Below are 19,108 nucleotides of genomic sequence, written 5' to 3' on the forward strand. Positions count from 1 at the left end.
AAAACAAATCTTTTATTTAAGATATTGTTAAAAAAATCAATTTCTATTACAGAAATCAAACCTATGCATGTCACATGAGACATTTGGAAGACAGCAGTTGAGTATTTACCCATGTTGAGTGAGTTGCCCATGGCACTGAGAAACATGGGCTATGCAAAATGAGTAACTGCATTTATTACTATTGCCTAATTAGGAAAGACCAGACAGGAACAAATATGTACTTTTAAAACAGTTAAGGTTTCTTCTGGTGATGATAACCTGGCCCCTCCCCTAGCAACACTCCCAAAGCAATTCTGTTCTCTGAAAATAGTCTTAACAAAATGAATACACGGTTCCATCTTCAGTCTCTTTTGTACTAATGGGAACAAAGCAGAGATATGCAAGTTTGGAAATAAGTTTCTCAAGCACTTTCAGTCGTACCTTAAGGCAAATTTGTAAATTTTAAGGGAATACCTTAAGAATTAAGTGTAGAGCTTGTGAAACTCTTCTTCCTTGTAGTTTTTGATCAAAGTTAACTTTCTCAGAGAACAAGTATGCACAGCACTAACCCCTCAGACATGTCTTAGGATAAGACCACGTTAGTGTTCATGCAATTTTTACCTCTGCAACTATTTTTTAAAGTAAAATGACATTTGCAGCCTACCCATGCAAACTACTGAAAAAAATTCAGTAGTTCTTTGCACAGTGTGGTGGTATTTCAATGAGTGTAAATGTTGTGGGCAACATGGTAAAAATGCCTCAGTATCTCATTTTCACATAGACCTATGAAAACAATAATAAGATACAGTATCTTCTCAGTGTCTCATGTCTTTGAAAAAAGGATGCAGCAAAGCCTCTTTTGCAGTTATTCTTGTTGCAGGGTTTAAGTCTAGTAGCTTATCAAGTAGGTCATATGCTTCATCAGAAACCTGATCCCATCCTTTCATATCTGGTGCCTTCATTTCCAAAGCACCCTCATCTTCCTGGAAGCTCTTTAAGTGTTGGATTTGTTTTCCAAGTGGCCCAGGGCCACATGGGTTTTCTGCTGCTCCTAGCAAGGCTGAGTCATCCACAGACCTGCTGAGCACTTCACCTTGGGATCTCTTACAGCTCCTGTTTGTTCCTCTCAACTTCTCACAGAGGGTTCTTAAGTTCTGTGCTGGGACAACTTGGGTACACAGAACTGATTTACCTAGAAAAAAGGATTTACATTAAATGACATTTTATTATAGCAAGTCATAACGAAAACAGCCCCAGTTCTGCTCAGAACAAAGCTGTTTGGGTTTGCTTACCAAGTTATGTAGTGGCAGTTGTCACCCACCCCACACACCATCCTTTTGCATTCCATTGTCATTTTAATATAACCAGAAAAAACCAAGATACCCTGATTTTCACACCTCTACCTGGGGAATGAAAATCAGTGCTGTCAGTTATGCTTCCAGGCAGCAAGTGCTGCAGCATTTGGTTTGCAAACAATTAGAGGAATGGTTATTTTAGGGGGTTTATGTGTGTTGTGCTGGTTTTGGTTTTTTAAACAGGTTGTCTGCTGGCTTTTGAGGTTGTTTTTTTTTTTACCATCCCTTTTTGAGGTCAGGGGGAAAAGTAAAGTTTACATTAACTAAATATTAAGTCATACTGACTTTAGCCTCCAGGGAAAATTTGGCAGAAATAGAAGCATTGCCTCAAGATTCTAACCAAATGCCAGCAGAAAAAATGTAGTTGGCCTATTTCACCTTAAGTGGCCCTGATTTAATGAAAGGCAGCAGGCAGGCAACCCATGGCATGAAGTACCCAATATACAAATTATAAAAGACAGAAAAATGCTAAACTTTCTTCAAGTTCTTTATACAGAAACTTATACTTTTAGTGCTTTACATGCAAAAAAAAGTTATTTACCTCCAAAATTACTCCCAAACCTAAAATATACTTATATATTAAAAAAAAAAACTCACAGATTGTAAGTCACTGCATTAAATAGCATAACAATTATACATTCCCCCTTTTCCCCATAATTAAGGCTTGCATACCAAAAGTTTTAGCAGCCTGAATGGTTTCTCGGGATCCACGAACTGTCATGATTTGTGCCAAAGCAGTTAAATCATCACTTGCTTTGTAAAATGGATACCGTCCACTGAGCAGAGAAAGGAATATGATTCCTGCAGACCACATGTCAATTGCTGCAATGGAAAGCAAACTTAGTAAGAACTGAACTCACAATTTGATCACAAACAAACCCACAACTTTCTTTTAAAGGAAATCATGATCTGAAAAGTTTGTCTCTGAAAGTTACATTTTGAATTACTTACTGACTTTGGTCCCATAGATAACACTTCAGCAAACAGTGGAAATTACTATAATTAGATTGAAGAATAATTTCCTGCTTTGATGCAGAGGGAGTGTTTAAGCTTTTCCATAAATTTTCTCATATGAGTAATTCCATTCACTTGCTAAACTTAAAATATACCAAAACAATATTTTAACCAGGGAGACAACAGGGGGCAAAACACTGACTAGTTTTGATACTTAGTTTCAATTTCTTTAAATGAATAAAACCTTATATGATGAGCATAAATAAAAAGTAATTCACAAATTAATGGGAATTTGTGTTTTTCTGGGACTGAGGATGCCACAGTTAGGCAGTACTAAAAAATTACTTTCTTCTCTAAAATATAATCATTTGACAAGATAGCCAGTTTAAGAACTGTAACAGAAGTTATCAATCACTTTCATGGTGTTATGAAGAGTACAGGGAGTACTCTGGGGACAGATGCAAAAGCACGATGGAAACTTTAATACTGAAAGTTATGAGAATACCTGTCTGACATAAGTTTTTGGCTCACTAAGATAACATTTAGAGAGAAGGCAAGGAAAGTGAAGGAGAGTTTGAAGGATTCTCAAACTGTGAAGAGAAAAATTAACAGTTGGGAAATAAACCCATAGTTATTCTACTTTTTTTTTTTAAGAAAAAAGAAGTACTAAATTAGGCAGTAATTAATTCGGACATTTTAATTAGAAACACAACTAGCATAGGACTTGGGGGGAACAAAAAGTATGATGTTGTCTTCTGTTGCAAAACCAGATTTTAAGCCTTTTATTAAAAAAATAAAAATCCAAGTTAATCACTTGGCACAATTTACAGTGGAAAAATTTTGTATCTTCTTCATAGTTCCTGTAAAAAAGTTTTAGTATGACTGTATCACTGCTGAAAGAATCATACTATCTGGTTGAGGTGTTGTGTATCACCCCAGATACGTGTTTTGGAAAGCTGGAGTAATCAAGGTCAAGACTTTCAAAAATGTTTAATTACTTAACTCTTGCTGAAATTAACAGACTATGTATCTGACCTAATGTAAATCCTGGCCCTACATTTCTAGTAGAGCTGGGACCATCAGCAGACTGCAATAACATCAAAAACATTACTCCCCTCTCTGCTTTTGTCTAGTGTTACCCACCTAGAGGCAGAACAAGGGAAGGGAATCAGGGGAACAAACCAGCTGAAGTGTAACTGGACCTGTATAATGTCAGCCTGGGAGATGAGGCTGCACTGCTGCACTGTGAACCTGAGTCAGATTGATAGTGGATTAAGGGTTGGACTTGATGATCTCAGAGGTCCTTTCCAACCTGGATGCCTCTCTGATTCTGTCATTCAGACACACTAAGGTAGCTCTGAAGAGTCAGATGGATCAAGCTGGTAACCCAGTCTCAGCAGAGTTAAGACTGGCAGAAGTACAAGGAGGTGACTACAGCAGTTCCAAATGCAAGTGGACAAGAACACTTGTTATTTCAAATACAACATAATTGCATAAATATCAGTATGAGCCTACCCAGTTCTAAATAAGGCCTTTGTTGACACACTGCAAGAGCTCAGCACTCCGTACTTTTAGGGCTGTCTGTACCACACTGGAGGGTTTCCAGATATACCCTTATTTTCTGTAATCCTGCTCTGCTTTACCCTAGAGAACAGAAAACTGTCTGAGAGCACATTTAACACTAACATGTATCCAAGGTCTCCCAGGTATGCCTTCTTTCTGCCTAAATTGTGTCTAGACAAATTCAGATTATCTGAGTTTGTCCTGGATGTCCCCTAGCCTGCAGAGCTGGCTGTTGGGGTGCAGGCACAGCACTCGGAACAGGGCACAGGAGCTGTTTCAAACATTAAGCCCTCTAGGGATAAGATGATCAAATGGGTTCTAAAGTATAGAATTCTGAAAATTGACAATTTTCTTAAAAGGTATTTGTCAAAAAGGTGTCTAAAACCTTATTTTAAATCCAATTTTTCAGGGCATTCATATTTTTCTGCCTTTTTTCATCAGTCAAAACTCCAGGTCATACACCAAATACTTAACAGGTAACTTTTCTTCTATTGGTCCTTCATTCTCCAGGTAGGCACCACCTCTCCTTTCCTACTTGCATCAAATAATGCATTAACCATCCATCTCTGATCTGCCCTGATACTTACCCAGACTATTGAAACTTATTAACTTGATAATTATTTTTTTAACCCTAAGAAGTTAAAAAATCAATAAGGAAAAAGATCGACATTTACAAACGAGATACTTGAAACACTAGCACAGAGGAAAGAAATCTGATAAAAGGTATTAACCAAGACCTTCTAAAACACATCTGCAGTTATACCATTAGCTGTGCCTGCTATGACAGCAAGCTGCATATGACAATATGTCTAGAGAAATCTATAGTATGTCCTCTCCTCAAGATTCGACTTGAATAACACAAGAAAGCTGATGAAAAGAACAGCTTTGTTTTCTTTTAAAATGCGTTCCGTTCATCTCCTGCATGTGGCATTACTCTTCAAATGAATTCAGACATATCCAAGTTTCAAACACAAAAAAATATCCCTAACTTTTTCTTAATGTTAAAATAAACTTTTGGTTAAAATCAGTCAATACTTGATGAGCATTAGATGGAATTATAAAATTTTACATGTACACAAACCCCCTCCCATATAGAAAACAACATAATGTGCATAAACAAGGATCAAAAGATGAAAAAAGGAATTGGTTTCAGGCTCTTGTGCAGTACCTGTTGTCTGAGTGGGACACTTTGTTAATACTTCTGGTGCTCTGAATCCAGGTGTTCCTGCTCTGGGAGCAACTTGCTGACACCTTGTAATAAAAGACAAACATGCTTAGAATATCTAAGTTGGTAAGTTCTAATTATAACAATGATTAATACAATTTTTAGAATATCCCTGTGTAAGATGTTTAAACAGTCTAACCCTGCCTTATTCAAGTTTTATAGGAGCTTGAAGACTCTTATAATTATCTAGCATTAAACTATGTTGCATAAGATAACCTTATTATAGTATCTATTATTTTTATAGCATATGTTAATGCCACAGAAATACTTACTGCATACTTCACTCACAGTGACCTTTTTTAGTTTAATTCAACAGCAGCATCATTTTTGCTAAAGGCTTCTTTTCACTGGAAACTTTACCATTGAGACTAAATAACTAAGGGCAAAAAAAATGTACAAGATTCTTGAATGTGGGTGTTCTGGCTTTGTATTAGTCCACAGCAAACTAAGGTTCACTATTTGAGTGTTGAAAATAACTTATTTTTTGTTAGTTTAACTTAAAGGTGTGAAATTATAATTTTGGAAAAAAACAAACCAAAACAAAAAACACAACCAAAAGCTTTCTTGTATGGCTTGTATGCCTCCCTTCTGTGGGCCACTCCTCTTTTGAGCCTGGCAAATTCCTTATATTTACACTTTTGAAATGAGGTTGATACCACCATACTTTGACGGCCTGGAAAGAAAGGGGACCCCACAGTTTCATGACTTTGCCTAGAAAGCACAATTCTCTGCTTTAAAAATGTGTTCCTTAACATATGGATAAAATGGTGTGGCAGAACCAAAACTAAGTGCAGGGGGATGGAGTTGAACTGAGTTATTGATTCTTTAGCCTCTCCATTATTAAAACTTGAACACTATTTTCTAAATGAACAAATACAAAATGTTTCCTTTCTATTCTGCATTTCATTATTTCCAGAATCCAGACCACTGGCCTCATTTAGGCCTATTAGATGATTACTAATGACAAAATGATGTATTGAGTATTGGAATTAACTTAAGTGATTTTCTACAACACATGTAGGTGAATAATAAAATAATAAAATTATTAACAGTGAATCTTTCTTGACACAGATAGCAGCAAACCCATTACTCTGTGAATTCCATAAATGGTTCCTGTTTAAAAAGAGCGCACTCACTGTTTTAAGGGTTGCACAGATTAAATGCTATCTTTCTCCTACTAAATCAGCTGTCTAATAAATCTAAGTTTCTGTCCTTGCTTAACAGCACAGCAGACAATTGAAGAACATTATCAAAGCAAATTACCTTGAAAGGCAAACACTGCAAACTCTATCCGTTGCGAAACAGTCACAGATCAGGACTGAGGGACAACCACTGGCAGCTTTCCTGGCTGCCCCATTGCTCACTGTTTTGGTAGAAATAATCTTCTTCTTTGTTACTAACTTCCTGGATGAAACATCTATCATCTTTGACTGTTTTATGAGCTGTAATGGAGATATTTTAGAGAAGGTGACATATTTAAGAAGGTTCCTTTTGCATATAGGTAGGCCAGTTCCTAAAATACCAGGATGGAACAGGTACTCATCAGCAAGAAGCTGCAATTTTAGACCAGAAGGCAGCAAAACTTTCAAACAGTATCACAACATCTATAAAAAGCACACTGGAGCTTTCTAAATATTCTGATTTCCTCCTCTTCCCCTTTGGAAAACATTCTTCAGTGTTTACTAAAAACCAACTTACATTAGATATTCTGAATCTATAAGAAAAGCATTTTTCAAATTAATAAAATGTTTCAAAGATTCTTTTGCTTCAATATGAGAACAAAAACAGTCTACATGAAATGCCACAGCAACACACTGACATTAATTCTCTTTCTAAAGTAAGATGACCATTACTGGCCAAACCCTCTAGTTTAGGTGGAGTACTCCCTTAGCCCATTACATACTAATTACAAAAACTACAGAAAAATATTTATGGTGAATTTTTTCTCCAGCCTTAACTGCAGAATTAAAATCTTGAAGCTTTACAATCTAACCATAAAAGCACAGATATATATGTAGAAAAAAAGATTAACTTAGCATAAAAAAAAGATCAGGTAGGGATACAGCTATGTAACTAGCTCCTTCAGAGTTTTTAAAAGAGACTAAAAAGAAACATGAAAAATTCATCAAGCCTTTCAGCAGTTACACACTTAATCTGCTCAAAACGTTCTAGTTCCACAGTGCCCTGGAACAGTGTCCAGTCTTACAGACCAACTAACTCTGTAACTTTTCAGATAGGTAACAAACTACTCTCAGTGATGAGTCATACTCTTACTTTTGTACTTGAATTCTCCTGGTAGATGGAACTGTGCACATTGAAATTCCTCTCTCCAAAGACAGAGCGCTGAACACAACGGTGCACAGAATCCTCCTGCAATACCAACAGAAAGGACAATAAGGATCCAAACACACAGTCAGCTGGATACTGACAGTTAAAAAAAAGTGTGAAGTGACAAAAACAAGAGCCGCATGGTAAGTAATTTTCAGGCACTAGTTTACTGTCGATGAAGAAAACATGGTCTAGACAGAACAGCAAACATGCTTAGAAAAAGAATCACACCTCAGAAGTGCCCCAAGACAGTCTGAATGTCATCTGTACTGCATTTGTTATGCAACATAGATGAATAATTATTGGCTGGGGAAAGAGTTCCACAGTATCTGTCACTCAGAAGAAGATTCAAAGCTGTTTAAATAGTAACCCAAGCCAGCATTTTATATAGCCTTAAGCATTGTATTATATCTAACAGATAATGAGTGATGCCAAGAGGGTTTATGTAAAACTATCCACTTTGATTTGAAAACTGTAGTTTTGTACAGCCCATCAGGACCCCGCAAGACAGGCATGCACAACTCTTATTCAAGTGTGACATCTCCCCCTGTTGGATGAAGTAATACATTAAACATACAGCAATATTAATGAAAAAGACTGAGAACCTTTCCTCCTCTTCCTTGTTTCATCTGTATTTTTGAAAGTGAGATGGGTCTTTTATCAGCTGCTTGTGAGGCTGACTGTTGAGCTGTCTGTTTAGATGCTGTGACACTGACAGAAACCTCATTTCCCAAGGCTGTGGTGGGATTATTTTGCAAGGAACTTCCCTGCTGGTCTTCAGCGTGGGCAGTTTTGAGAAGTTCAATTTTTGTATCGGGGGTTCCTTGTGCCAAGCCAAAATCTACTAAGGCATACCTGAAAGACACAAACTTAAGAGTCAGGAATCACAAAGTACCTACCAACCAGTTCAATTTCCTATTAATTCTTTGTTTACTTATCTTTCTTTCACATTTTACTGAATATGTTGCTTACCTGCACTGTTCCCAGCATTACAGTGTTTCTTCTTTCTCCTCCTCTTGCCTATCCCCTCAATGTTTTTAACCTATACCCATCTTACTTCATAGTTTCTTGTCCCAAAATATTCTAAGATGTATACTTTTTACAAAGGCTTAAAAAAAATACTCCTAACAACTCTCTCCTGGGGTTCTTTTAGTCCTACAGTTCCAAACCTACAGCCAACAGTCAAGGATAAGTGACTCGACCCTTGTGAGATTCCCATGGGCAGAGAGAGGCACGAATGTAGCAGTGAAGAGAGACATGATTAATAAAGCTGAGAGTTTTGACAGTACCAATACTACTGGAAGTCACTTCAGTCTTCAAACAGGTAAGAAGACATGAGTTCATGCTCCAGATCTGTCTGGAAAAATAATTATTTTTTGCTACAATTTGGACAGAGACAATCCAGCTGTCTCTGAGTCTCAGACCAACTCAGTTCCACATCCCAAGCAGAGATTAAGGCTCAGAACAAACACTAGAAGAACAAAACAACAGTACAAATTCATTTTGAGAGATTAAGTTTGCAGCTTGGCAAAAAAAGTATCAGTATCTTGCTTTTTGGAGGCTTTAAATATTGTAACTTGCAGGTGAAAACACAACCCTACTAGTTATAAAAATTAATTCAATGTAAGGTGAAAACAGCCCAAATCCAGCTACCTTATCTGTTTCAGTTTTACTCTACCTATGACTAAATATTTGCAAATATCAGACCATATGCCATAAATCACTAATAAATTTCTTATAAACAAAACAACCCCAAACCACACACTGATTTTATTCTCATTCTTAAAAAATAGAGTACTTTCACTCAAGTAGAATCCTAATTTTTCCAGGTATGTGTCAATCTATGAGGCAGATACTACATTCAGTATGAAAACAAGAAATTCCTTCCCTCCCTCTTGCTCTGCCAAGGCACATGTCCCCAAGTGAGATGACAACGTGGTCACCTGGACAGACTCACTCTTTGAGCCTCCTGTTGTAGAGGAAGTTACTGGGCTTGACGTCACGGTGAACGATGCCGAAGTGGTGAATGCGCCTCAACGCCTTCAGCAGGTTGAACATGTATTCCCTCACTTCTTCAAAGGAGAGAGAATTCAAAATATCCTGAAAGGTTATTTGGATATTGTAATAACATAACTGCTTTAAAATAGAAAGTTTTACTACTTGTAAAAAGTGTGGGACTCACCAAGAAGGATTCGTGTTCCAGATATGGCATAACAATAACCACATGATCATTTTTCCTGAAGCAATACTTCACTCCCATGACGTTATCTTGTCCCCTAGAAGAAAAGTAGTGGCACTGAACTAAGACCAGAATATGGATGCTTATTTTCCTTTATTTCTTAATAACTTCAGTCAGCCTTTCTTTTATAATCTAGTATTTATTTTGACAGATACCTTATCAGCATTCAGTAGTTATACAGCTGCCTCTCACTATTCTCTTTGAGTTCTGCACTTCACAAGGAGGGCTCCAAAGACATTTGTGGGGCCACAGTTTGTAGTGACACTGTAATTAAAGGTAGAACCTAACCTTTATGATACCAACTACATAAAAAAGGTGCTCTTCAGAGCACTCTAGCAACAAATATCAATTCCTAAAACTGATTAAAATAGGGTTTTTTCCAAGAATTTTAGAACTGGAATTTTTGTTATCACAGAGCTAACTCATAGAACTTCTCAGGTGGAACTAGCATAAAAGGGCATCCATTACAGGTAAGATACCTCTTTTCTTATTTGCTCTTGGTAAAAAGAATACACACTTCTACAATTAAAAAAAAGAAAATTAAGTACCAAAACTTTAAATAAACGAATACATAACAGTGAGACAATGTTCAGCAGTTTAGTCACAACAATCACTATTTTTTTCATTTATGTACCCTGCTACAGTGAGGCACTGAAGCTCAGCAGCAATTCGCAGAGGGTGGCTTGTTGGAATCAAGTGTTTCAGAGCCATTTTTTCCTCATATCCTGCTTGTAGTTGTGCTGTGGCCAAGTAAACAGAACTAAAAGTACCTGTAACAAACAGAGAAAAACACTGTCTACAGCATTTTTAATTAGGCCAATTCAGATTTTTTCAGAAGAGATCTGTTTACAATCTTGCAGTATACTTGAGACTACATCAAAAGCAGATTCTAGAAGAGAAAAATGCAGTTCCTTTCTTCCACTACTGAATTCAGTGATCTTGTATACAAGTTTTTTATGTCAGTAAAAATGCAAATGTAACACTGTCTAACTTGCCTGTGACACAGAGCTCTTTGAATGTAAATTTCCAATCTTTGATTTGCTTTCTTGTTTAGGTAGCTTACTTTCATCTGACATCTAACTGTTCTCTCTGTATAAGTGAGCTATATAATGCAAATCTGGAAACCACTGCCTTTGCTATTCAGAGCACTTCTGAAAAGGCCACATTTTTCTTAATTCTGTTACCTTATCTATAAAGTAAGACTTCTCACATGATGTGTAACTTTAATTTTTGTGTGCTTAGAGCACGACTGTGTAGACAGAGTGTGACACTCATTTGAGAAGGGAATGTATGGCCTGTACAATACACTTACCCATGCATTTAATTTTAAGGATATCCTAATACACCTGTTAGGAAGTTAATTTATCTTACTAATCTAAGATATCTAAATATACAAGTAAGTACTAGCTGAACATACTAGCTCAACAGTTTGTAAGTGTCTAGATACATCAAAATGCCAGAAATAATCCTAAATACTTCTTGCAGTCATAAAAAAATGGGAGCCCCATAGATTAAGTAGAATTGATTACAGCAACAAATGTTACCAGGTTGACTCAAGACATCATTTTTGGTGGTAAGAATTGCTAAAATGAAAGTGACTCCAGAGTGGAACCCTGAGTTGAAGCTTGTTTTCTCATAACACTACAGGACTGCAAGTGGTATTTTTTAAAAGGATTGTGTGCTCCCAAAAGCAAAATCAGAGTACTGTTCATTATACTGTCCTTCCTATGGTAGGCAGAGCTGTTTCGGTTTGGTTTTGAAATTTTGTACTGCTGTGGGGAATGGAACTAGGATTTGGGGGGGGAGGGGGGAAGCGCTTTTTGGTTTTTGAGACAAAACCTTTTAGCCACCTAGCCTGCCACAACTCTTCCATCACAAAACAGCCTAAAAACAATCCAGCTTTCCATCAACATCTTTATTTAAAATTGTGGAATGCCACAACACATTGCTGAGCTCAGATGGATAAAATTGCAAGACGTGCTGAAATCCTGCACTCAGAAGTGCCCAAGAATCTATTTATAGTCATGCCTAACATATATTAAAGATTCCTGCAATAATACCTATTGAAGGCCAGGTGTGCACAAATGTCCTCAAATTTGATAATATATTTTTTAATTATTTTTTTTAATAAAGTAACTATAATCTTTCAGTCTCCTCCTTCAGTTCTGCCCACAATATTTCAGTGGAAATAAACCCAACCTAAAGAGCAGCAGTTAAATATATCTGATATAAGTTTTGATATAAAACACAGATGCATATAAATAAATTTCTCATGTAAATGAGAAAAAGAATGGAGTGTCAAGACTTATTTACCTTAAAAAAAATTTAGTTATGGAAACTGGAATGCTGGTTTTTTAAAGGCCTTAATATATCAGATTTTTGAGAAAATGTATTTAAAATGTCCCTAATTAACACTGCTCTATCCTCTAAAATATACTAGAATTCCTACAAAGACCAACAGAAATCAAAAAGGCATTTGGCTTCAATTGCATATATTGGGATCTTAACATGTAAGTCAGAAATACCATAAGAAATCTAAGCAAGCTAAAATAAAACATTTACCTTCTCCAATTTTTTCCTTAATTTTGAACACATTTCTAAGCTGGGGCACTGCTTCATAGAGTTTTTCAATATCTTTTTTTATTCCTGCTGTGGAAAGAATGGGGGGAAAGTAAGTTAGAAATTTTATTGCTTGATTCAATATCAGATCTATACTTGAGATCACAATTCATAGTTCACAGGACTGTCAGTTCACATAAACACAGGAAAAAACAGCAGAGATGTGTCTATCCCTGCTGACATTACCATCTGCACAGTTGATATTACTGCATTTTTCATTACACTCCCTGATAAGATGCAGCATTTAATTTTTTATTTTCACATATCTGCCACCCAGCAGTTCCTGAGAGGGCAAATGCCTTCTGGTTAGTAAGACATCAGTTTATAGCTGATTGATAAATGTTTTCATGAGATTTGTTACATCAGTTTCATAAAAGACTAAGCTCTGATAGTTGTTTCTGCAGGCACAGGAGCAGTTCCATGGGGTGCAAATGAAAAAGGTAGGTAAAAACTTATATGTTAAGATCAATAATGCAGTCTTTTGCTCTGTTGCTTGAAATAGTAAGTATCTAAAATCACATTTGTTGTGCATTCAGGTTGATGCACTTTGTGCTGTCATCACTAGATGGCATAACAAGGGTGTTGTACTGGATTGTTTCAAAAAATTATGTAGTTTTCCATACATTTTACTAATCCTTGTAGTTTTAATTATTCTTTATATGCTGCATAAGAAGTTACTTCTTTTGAAGCTATGAATTATGTAAAAGCTGTGACTACTTTCTGTAAAACAGGGGTGAAGAATATTTTTTTATAGAGAAATAAGCAAAAGTGGCATTTGAAAAGGCAATCAAGTGGAAAGATTGGTTAGTAATTCGAGTTATATTCAACTTTCAACTGGAATTTCTTTTTTTAAATTTCAAAAATTTATAAAGCAAACATACTAAAAAGTACTTCTGAGAACTAAGGCCTGCTTCCTCCCTTCTAATAATTTACTTCTTTTTTTCCTTCAAGCTGCTCTCCTCCAAGTTATCTTAAGTTGGGTTTGTTCACCCTGGAGAAGAGGAGGCTCTGAGGTGACTTTATAGCAGCTTTTCAGTATCTGAAGGGGCCTACAAGACAGCTGGGGTAGGGCTTTTTGCATGGGTGTGCAGTGAGAGGACAAGGGGCAATGGTTTCAAACTCGAAGAGGAGAGATTTAGGTTGCACATTAGGAAAAAATTATTTCTTGTGAGTGTGGTGAGATGCTGTAACAGGCTGCCCAAAGAAGCTGTGGCTGTTCCCTCCCTGGAAGTGTTGAAGGCCAGATTGGATGGGGCCTTGAGCAACCTGATCTAGAGAGAGGTGTCCCTGCCCATGCAGGGAGGTCGGAACTGGATGATCTTTAAGGTCCCTTCCAACCCAAACCATTCTAGGATTGTACCATCAGTGTACAGTAATAATATTCAACATATTGTGTGAGCAGATTTTAAAGTAATTCTTTACTTTCTGGAATGTACTGACCTAGAATGAAAAGTCTTTGCAAAGCAAGTTAATTAAAACATTATTCAGCACCACGCTATGTAATTCTGGACATGGTTGTACAGGGGACTGACAGAGGACTATCTATTTCTAGGAAAATCAGTAGCTATTATATGTAAACTGGCTCACCATCCACAATGACTGAGTGACCATTGTAGAAAAAATCCAAGTTTAAGTAAAGACCCAAAAAAGAGCAACAAAACCACAATCAGAGCACATGTTTGTAGTTCAGCTTCCCTAGTAAGAGTAAGAACAGTGCTGTTATGCACACAGACATGACTAAAGAAATTTATGGATAAGGCTGGCAATTATAAGTTAAAAGGCAAAATACTGTTTTTGTGTATAATAACATACTCTGTAATAAATAAATAGTAGGGTTAGCAAACTATGACAAACTGCTGCTGAAGTTTTTAACACAGAGAAAGCAGCAATAAACTTAAAATCAAAAGGAACCTGAAATGCTTTAATTTCATTAATTCTTTACACAATAGAACCCTATACAGACAGGCTTCTAATCGATGCTGAAACTTCCTGAAGCAAAGATAGTGTGTCTGTAACAAAACAGTGTCAGCAACCCCTGTTTCAGCACATACCAGGAAGCTTGCTGCTCTGCTCCCGCTTCCTATGGAAGTCTTCATCCTGCTGAGGGTGCTGTTCATCACAGCGAGACTTCAGCACTGCCTCCATTACAAACCAAACCCAGAGTAAGAAATCGAGATTTCGAAAACCCCTTCTGGACACCTGGGGGAGCAAGCATATCTGGTAAGACTTTCTGGCCCTGCACTCACTTCCCGAGACGAGATTGGAGCAGTTCCTCCGTGCTACTGAAAACAACTAAGTGTCACCCATCATCCAAAAAGAAAAATAAACCACTAAACCCACTCTATCCTTGTAAGAGGATGAAGGGGGAAGGGAAGGAAGACTGCAGGATAAACTTAGGGACAAGTGATTTTTCATTCATCTCTTGTATTTCCACGTTTGCATTAAACCATCTTTTCCTGAAGTTTGCTTTGAAATCCAAGGAACTGATGTACACAGGGATAGATAGCTGCACTGCATACTGCAACACTCACACAAGGGCAGAAAAGCTGAAAGACATTATAAGAGAAAAAAATACATTTTCACTACAAGAGATTTCTCTGTCTTCTAGGTAAGACCACAACACATGACAGAATTATTTGTTGCCCTCATCCCATAACAAAAAATAATAGCACAGGATTATTTTGAAATGTTTCTTGGAACAAATCTTGGAACACTGCAAGTAAAACTGTAAATTAGTAAAGTGTACTAATAGTGTACAACCAAAAAACCCTGATAATTCTAATTCATGAGGAAAAGAAAGGTAGAGAGCCATGGGGCAGGACAGCCAGCAGTAAAGAGAGCCTGGAAGCATCACCTCTGACAACACTGGTTCCATTCAAAGCTTTTCCTTTATTATAACTTAACCAAATCTTGGCAGTTTTTGGCTGAACTTTTCCACACAGGGGAACAGATTCTGAAAAACCTGAAATTAAAGGATCTTCTGTTTTAGCTATGGAGATCGAAATACATTTTTATCCACAAAGAATGTGAACTACCTTTAGTCTGTCATCTTCACGTGACAGAACAGCAACAACCCACAGTCTTTTTCCAGGAAGCTTGCTGAGTGGGATTTACAAACTACCAGAATGAGATTACTGGTATTTCTAGACTCTCAAAGACAGACACTCCCTCTGCTAGTGCTGACTGTGCAGATAAGCCTGTTCCAAACCCGAAATGGCATGGCCTCATTAGCAGAACAAGGAGTGCAAAATTAATTAGACACCCCCACTCTCACACAGCCTGTTTGCTCTGACTCACCCCCATGCCAGCCTCGGCTCTAGGTGCTTCCCGTTCAAGGATGGCCACAAACACTTTGTTTGGAAAAAAATACAATGAATGCTTCCGCCTGCCTGCAAGCTGCCTTGGGAACGTGTTCATGTTTTACTTGCCATAAGGAGGATGAAAGGGGCTCAGTAATCCAAAGTGTCATTTCCATTAATTTATGTTAAAAGCACAAGATACTGTCTCCAGAAATGAATACCTCAAATACTTGAGCATATTAAAAAATTGTTTACTAACTTGGAAGTGGGCTTAACAATTATAAAATGGAACTTCAAAGTTTGATGAAGTCAGATATTTAGTTTTTATATTAAAGCCACTCGAGACACCATTAGAGATTTAAAAAAAAAAAAGAGCGAAATGATCCAAGACTTTTTCTCTTGCACTGAAATCGCATCTCCAGTTAAAAAGAAAAATATTATCTGTAATGAGAAAAAACCCCAAACACACAGGGAGAAATTCAAACAGGCCACGTAACTTCAGGGTCTTGAGCCTGGACACAGAACTGGTGATAGCGCTGCAGAGTCCTGGGCTAAAGCAACAGCGGCAGGAGCCGAGCCCGCTGGCGCTGAGCGGGACCGTACGCACAGACACCCTGGGAAAAGTGCAGCAGGCCAAGAACAGCGGCTGATCGGAACAGCTCTGCTTGGTCATTTAAGAACAGCAAATTCTGTGGCTGCATTAAGCCTCGCAATAAGTCTATGTTCTCTGCAGATGCGCAAGGAGCCCACCACACACCCAGAAGCCGAGACGGTGCCAACGCCGCCAGGCGGAACCGGGGCAGCGGGACACGGGCGCGGCGCTGGAAGCGGGGGGGGAAGGGGCGAGGGGAAGCGGCTACAGCGGGGGCGCCGGGACCCACGCGGGTTCGCCGCGGGGGTCCCTGGGTGGCCACAGCCGCGGAGCGCAGGGCGGCACCGGAGCCCCCCGAGGAGAGGCCCTCAGCGCCCCTCCGCCGGGAGGAGCGGAGAACAGCCGCGAAGGGGGGGCGGAGCGGGGCCTCCCCAAAGACAAGCAGGCCGCGCCACGCCGGTCAGGCTCCCGTCCCCACGGAGGAATCGCGCGGTACCGGTGCCCCCCGAGCGGCCACGGCCCTCCGCGGTACCGAGCCCGGGGGAGGGGGCTCGGGGGGTGCGGGGCAGGGAGGCCGCTGCTGGCCGGGGGCTCGCGCAGAGACTCACGCGGGGCTCGGGCTGTCGCGAGGCGCCGGGGTTTTGCCCGCTGCCGCCTTTCGGTGACCGCCCCGGCGCCACCAATCGCGGCCCTGGGCGGAAGCCGCGGCCCCGGCCAATGGCGCCGCCGGTCGGAGGAAGGGGCACTGCTATTGGCTAGCAGGAGGGGCAGACCCGCCCACAGGGGCGGCTGGCGGCGCGCGCGGTCCGTGAGGTGGCGCGCGGCGGGTTTGAACCTGGGTGGGGCCGGTCCTGGTCCCGGTGCCGGTCCGGGGTTGCGGGTGCGGGGCGGCGGCGGGGCCGTAGCCTGCCCGGTGGGTGAGTACCGAGCCCCACGCGGCCCGACCGCAGCTGCAGCCCCGCCGCCCCGCGCAGCCGTGCTCCGGCCGAAGGGCGGACAGCGCTGCCCGGTTGTCCCCGGGTCGCCGCCACCGGGTGTCCGGGTCTCGTAACCAACATGGTCGGGAGCGAGCGACCGCCGTTCGGCCCCCGCTCTGCGGGAGTTGGGCGAGTTCCTCGTGTCCACCCAGGCCCGGCCGGGGCCCTGCCCGAGCGGGGCTGCGGCCCCGACCCCAGAACTGTGGGGGCTGCTCCGGGCGCCTGGAGCTGTTCAGGGTGTTCGTGCGCTGTGTAAGGATGTCCAGCCCGTATAAATGTTCTTTTCTGCGTGTGCTGACTGCGAAATAAATACAATCACTGGATAAGATCTTGTTCCTGTTAGCTCTGCTGTAAATTCAGTTAAGTAGTTCAGTGTCTCTGCAATGGCTCTCCAATTAGACAATTAATGATGGAGAACATAACTTGGCTTGCAGTGTTGTCCTATTACCTAATTATGTAACAGAAGCGATTGCAAAATTAATACATAATTAAAAATATACACACATCTTGACTAGTCTCCCTGGTAGCCACTGGCCAACAGTGAGCAGCAAAACAGAAGATTTGTTGGAGTTTGTTAAGTCGCAGGCTGGACCTGGTGATCTCAGAAGGCCTTTTCCAGCTTCAATAATTCTGTGATTCTGTGACACGAATTCAGTGCTTTTTTTTTTTTTTCTTCTTCCATTTCATTGCTTGTGTTAAAGAGCAGCTCTCCTCCATTTGATAATGCCATAGATCTCTTGTTGACTAGAACATCAACTATAATACCGCTGTTTATTGCATACTTCAGGTATAGATGCCTAACTGCACCCCTTCGTAAATAACATCAAAGCCTGGGGTTGTGAAAATTCCCAAGGCAACACTGTAACTTGGCCATTACCTTACAATTAACTCTGCTTAGATTAACAAAAAAACCTTAAAAGCAGAAACAGTTTCTACCACTTTTGCTAATGTGTAGTCTCCTATTGCACAGTTTAGAAGGAGGGTGCAGAAAGGAGTTTATGAGCTCCTTTGTGTTTGCAGGGCTTGCTTAGATGGGTGTGGGGTTTTTTCCAACTGTTGTTCTAACATGCTGTCACGGTTTAACACTGGCCCGGCAATTAAACTGAGTGACAGATGCTCTCTATTAGTCTCTCTCTCCTCCCTGATAAAGAAAGGAGAGAGAATAAGGGAGAGAGACTTATGGGTTAGAAACTAAACTACACAACTTTAATGAAACAGTAATGATAAATAGGAAAAATTACTGAATATATACAAATATACAGGAAAATTGATACCATGTTCCTCCCTCCTTTTCCCTCAGTAACTCTCACATCACCACCGAGGCTGCAGGGCAGCCCTGGGTAAGTCCAGGTTGGACTCCTGGAGTCGGCAGCAGTCGGGAACTGGAGGCAAAGACACACAGATATGGGCTGGCACGGATCAGGACCACAGGCAGAAGAACAGACAGAATCCTCCCAGGATGCCGAAGAAAACAGGGAACGGGTGAAGAAAGGGAAGCAGGAAAGGCAGGAAGGGCAGGAGGCTGGAAGCTGGAAGCATGGCTTGGCCCTCTTGATGCCTCAGATTTATACTATGGCGTATATGGGATGGAATACTCAGTTTGGTCAGTTCTGGCATTTATCTTGTCCGTTCCTCCCCAAAGGAGGGCTGCAGGTGGGACCTTTTTATTCCTGCTGGACGGTAAAATGTTCCTCAGAGCTGAGCAGTGGCCTTGGCTCTGCATACCAGTCTCTAGCAGTAACTATAAACATCAAGTGTTATCAGTCCTAGAAGCAGAGACTGTCTGAGAAACTTGCTGTTAATTTCAGCAAGTGCAACGACTTACAGGAGACTTAGCTGAAAGCAAAAGTACAAGACAGAAAATCACCTTTATCCTGGCCCAAACCAGGACACGTGCACTTTCTGTTAAGATCTCTTAATAAACCACTGCATCAGATTGAGATGTAGCTAAATCAAGTACACAAACTCAATCATTCCA

At 40.1% G+C, this 19,108-nt stretch overlaps 1 protein-coding gene and 1 long non-coding RNA gene across 3 annotated transcripts in view; one reads left to right on the forward strand and one right to left on the reverse strand.

Moving 5' to 3' along the window:
• Nucleotides 1-9,390, forward strand: part of LOC115598662 — a 45,478-nt gene extending 36,088 nt beyond the window's left edge. Inside the window, exons 2-4 of one of the 2 annotated variants that reach the window (XR_003987814.1) lie at nucleotides 7,412-7,547; nucleotides 8,558-8,728; nucleotides 9,234-9,390. This is a non-coding gene — a long non-coding RNA (uncharacterized LOC115598662). The remainder of the gene's footprint in view (nucleotides 1-7,411; nucleotides 7,548-8,557; nucleotides 8,729-9,233) is intronic. The other variant, XR_003987815.1, reaches the window with a different exon arrangement.
• On the reverse strand, nucleotides 134-16,796 carry CDC7 (cell division cycle 7). The gene is made up of 12 exons (XM_030455302.1): nucleotides 16,762-16,796; nucleotides 14,314-14,461; nucleotides 12,206-12,292; nucleotides 10,278-10,413; nucleotides 9,587-9,680; nucleotides 9,362-9,504; nucleotides 8,010-8,259; nucleotides 7,351-7,446; nucleotides 6,340-6,518; nucleotides 5,020-5,102; nucleotides 2,007-2,156; nucleotides 134-1,171 (listed from the first exon to the last, which is right to left on the reverse strand). Exons 2-12 carry the CDS (start codon nucleotides 14,405-14,407, stop codon nucleotides 795-797), a joined length of 1,689 nt encoding a protein of 562 aa, XP_030311162.1. The 5' UTR covers nucleotides 14,408-14,461; nucleotides 16,762-16,796; the 3' UTR covers nucleotides 134-794.
• Nucleotides 16,797-19,108: the final 2,312 nt, after the last annotated feature.

The sequence above is a fragment of the Calypte anna genome, chromosome 8 (assembly GCF_003957555.1).
Source record: "Calypte anna isolate BGI_N300 chromosome 8, bCalAnn1_v1.p, whole genome shotgun sequence".
Lineage (NCBI taxonomy): Eukaryota > Metazoa > Chordata > Aves > Apodiformes > Trochilidae > Calypte > Calypte anna.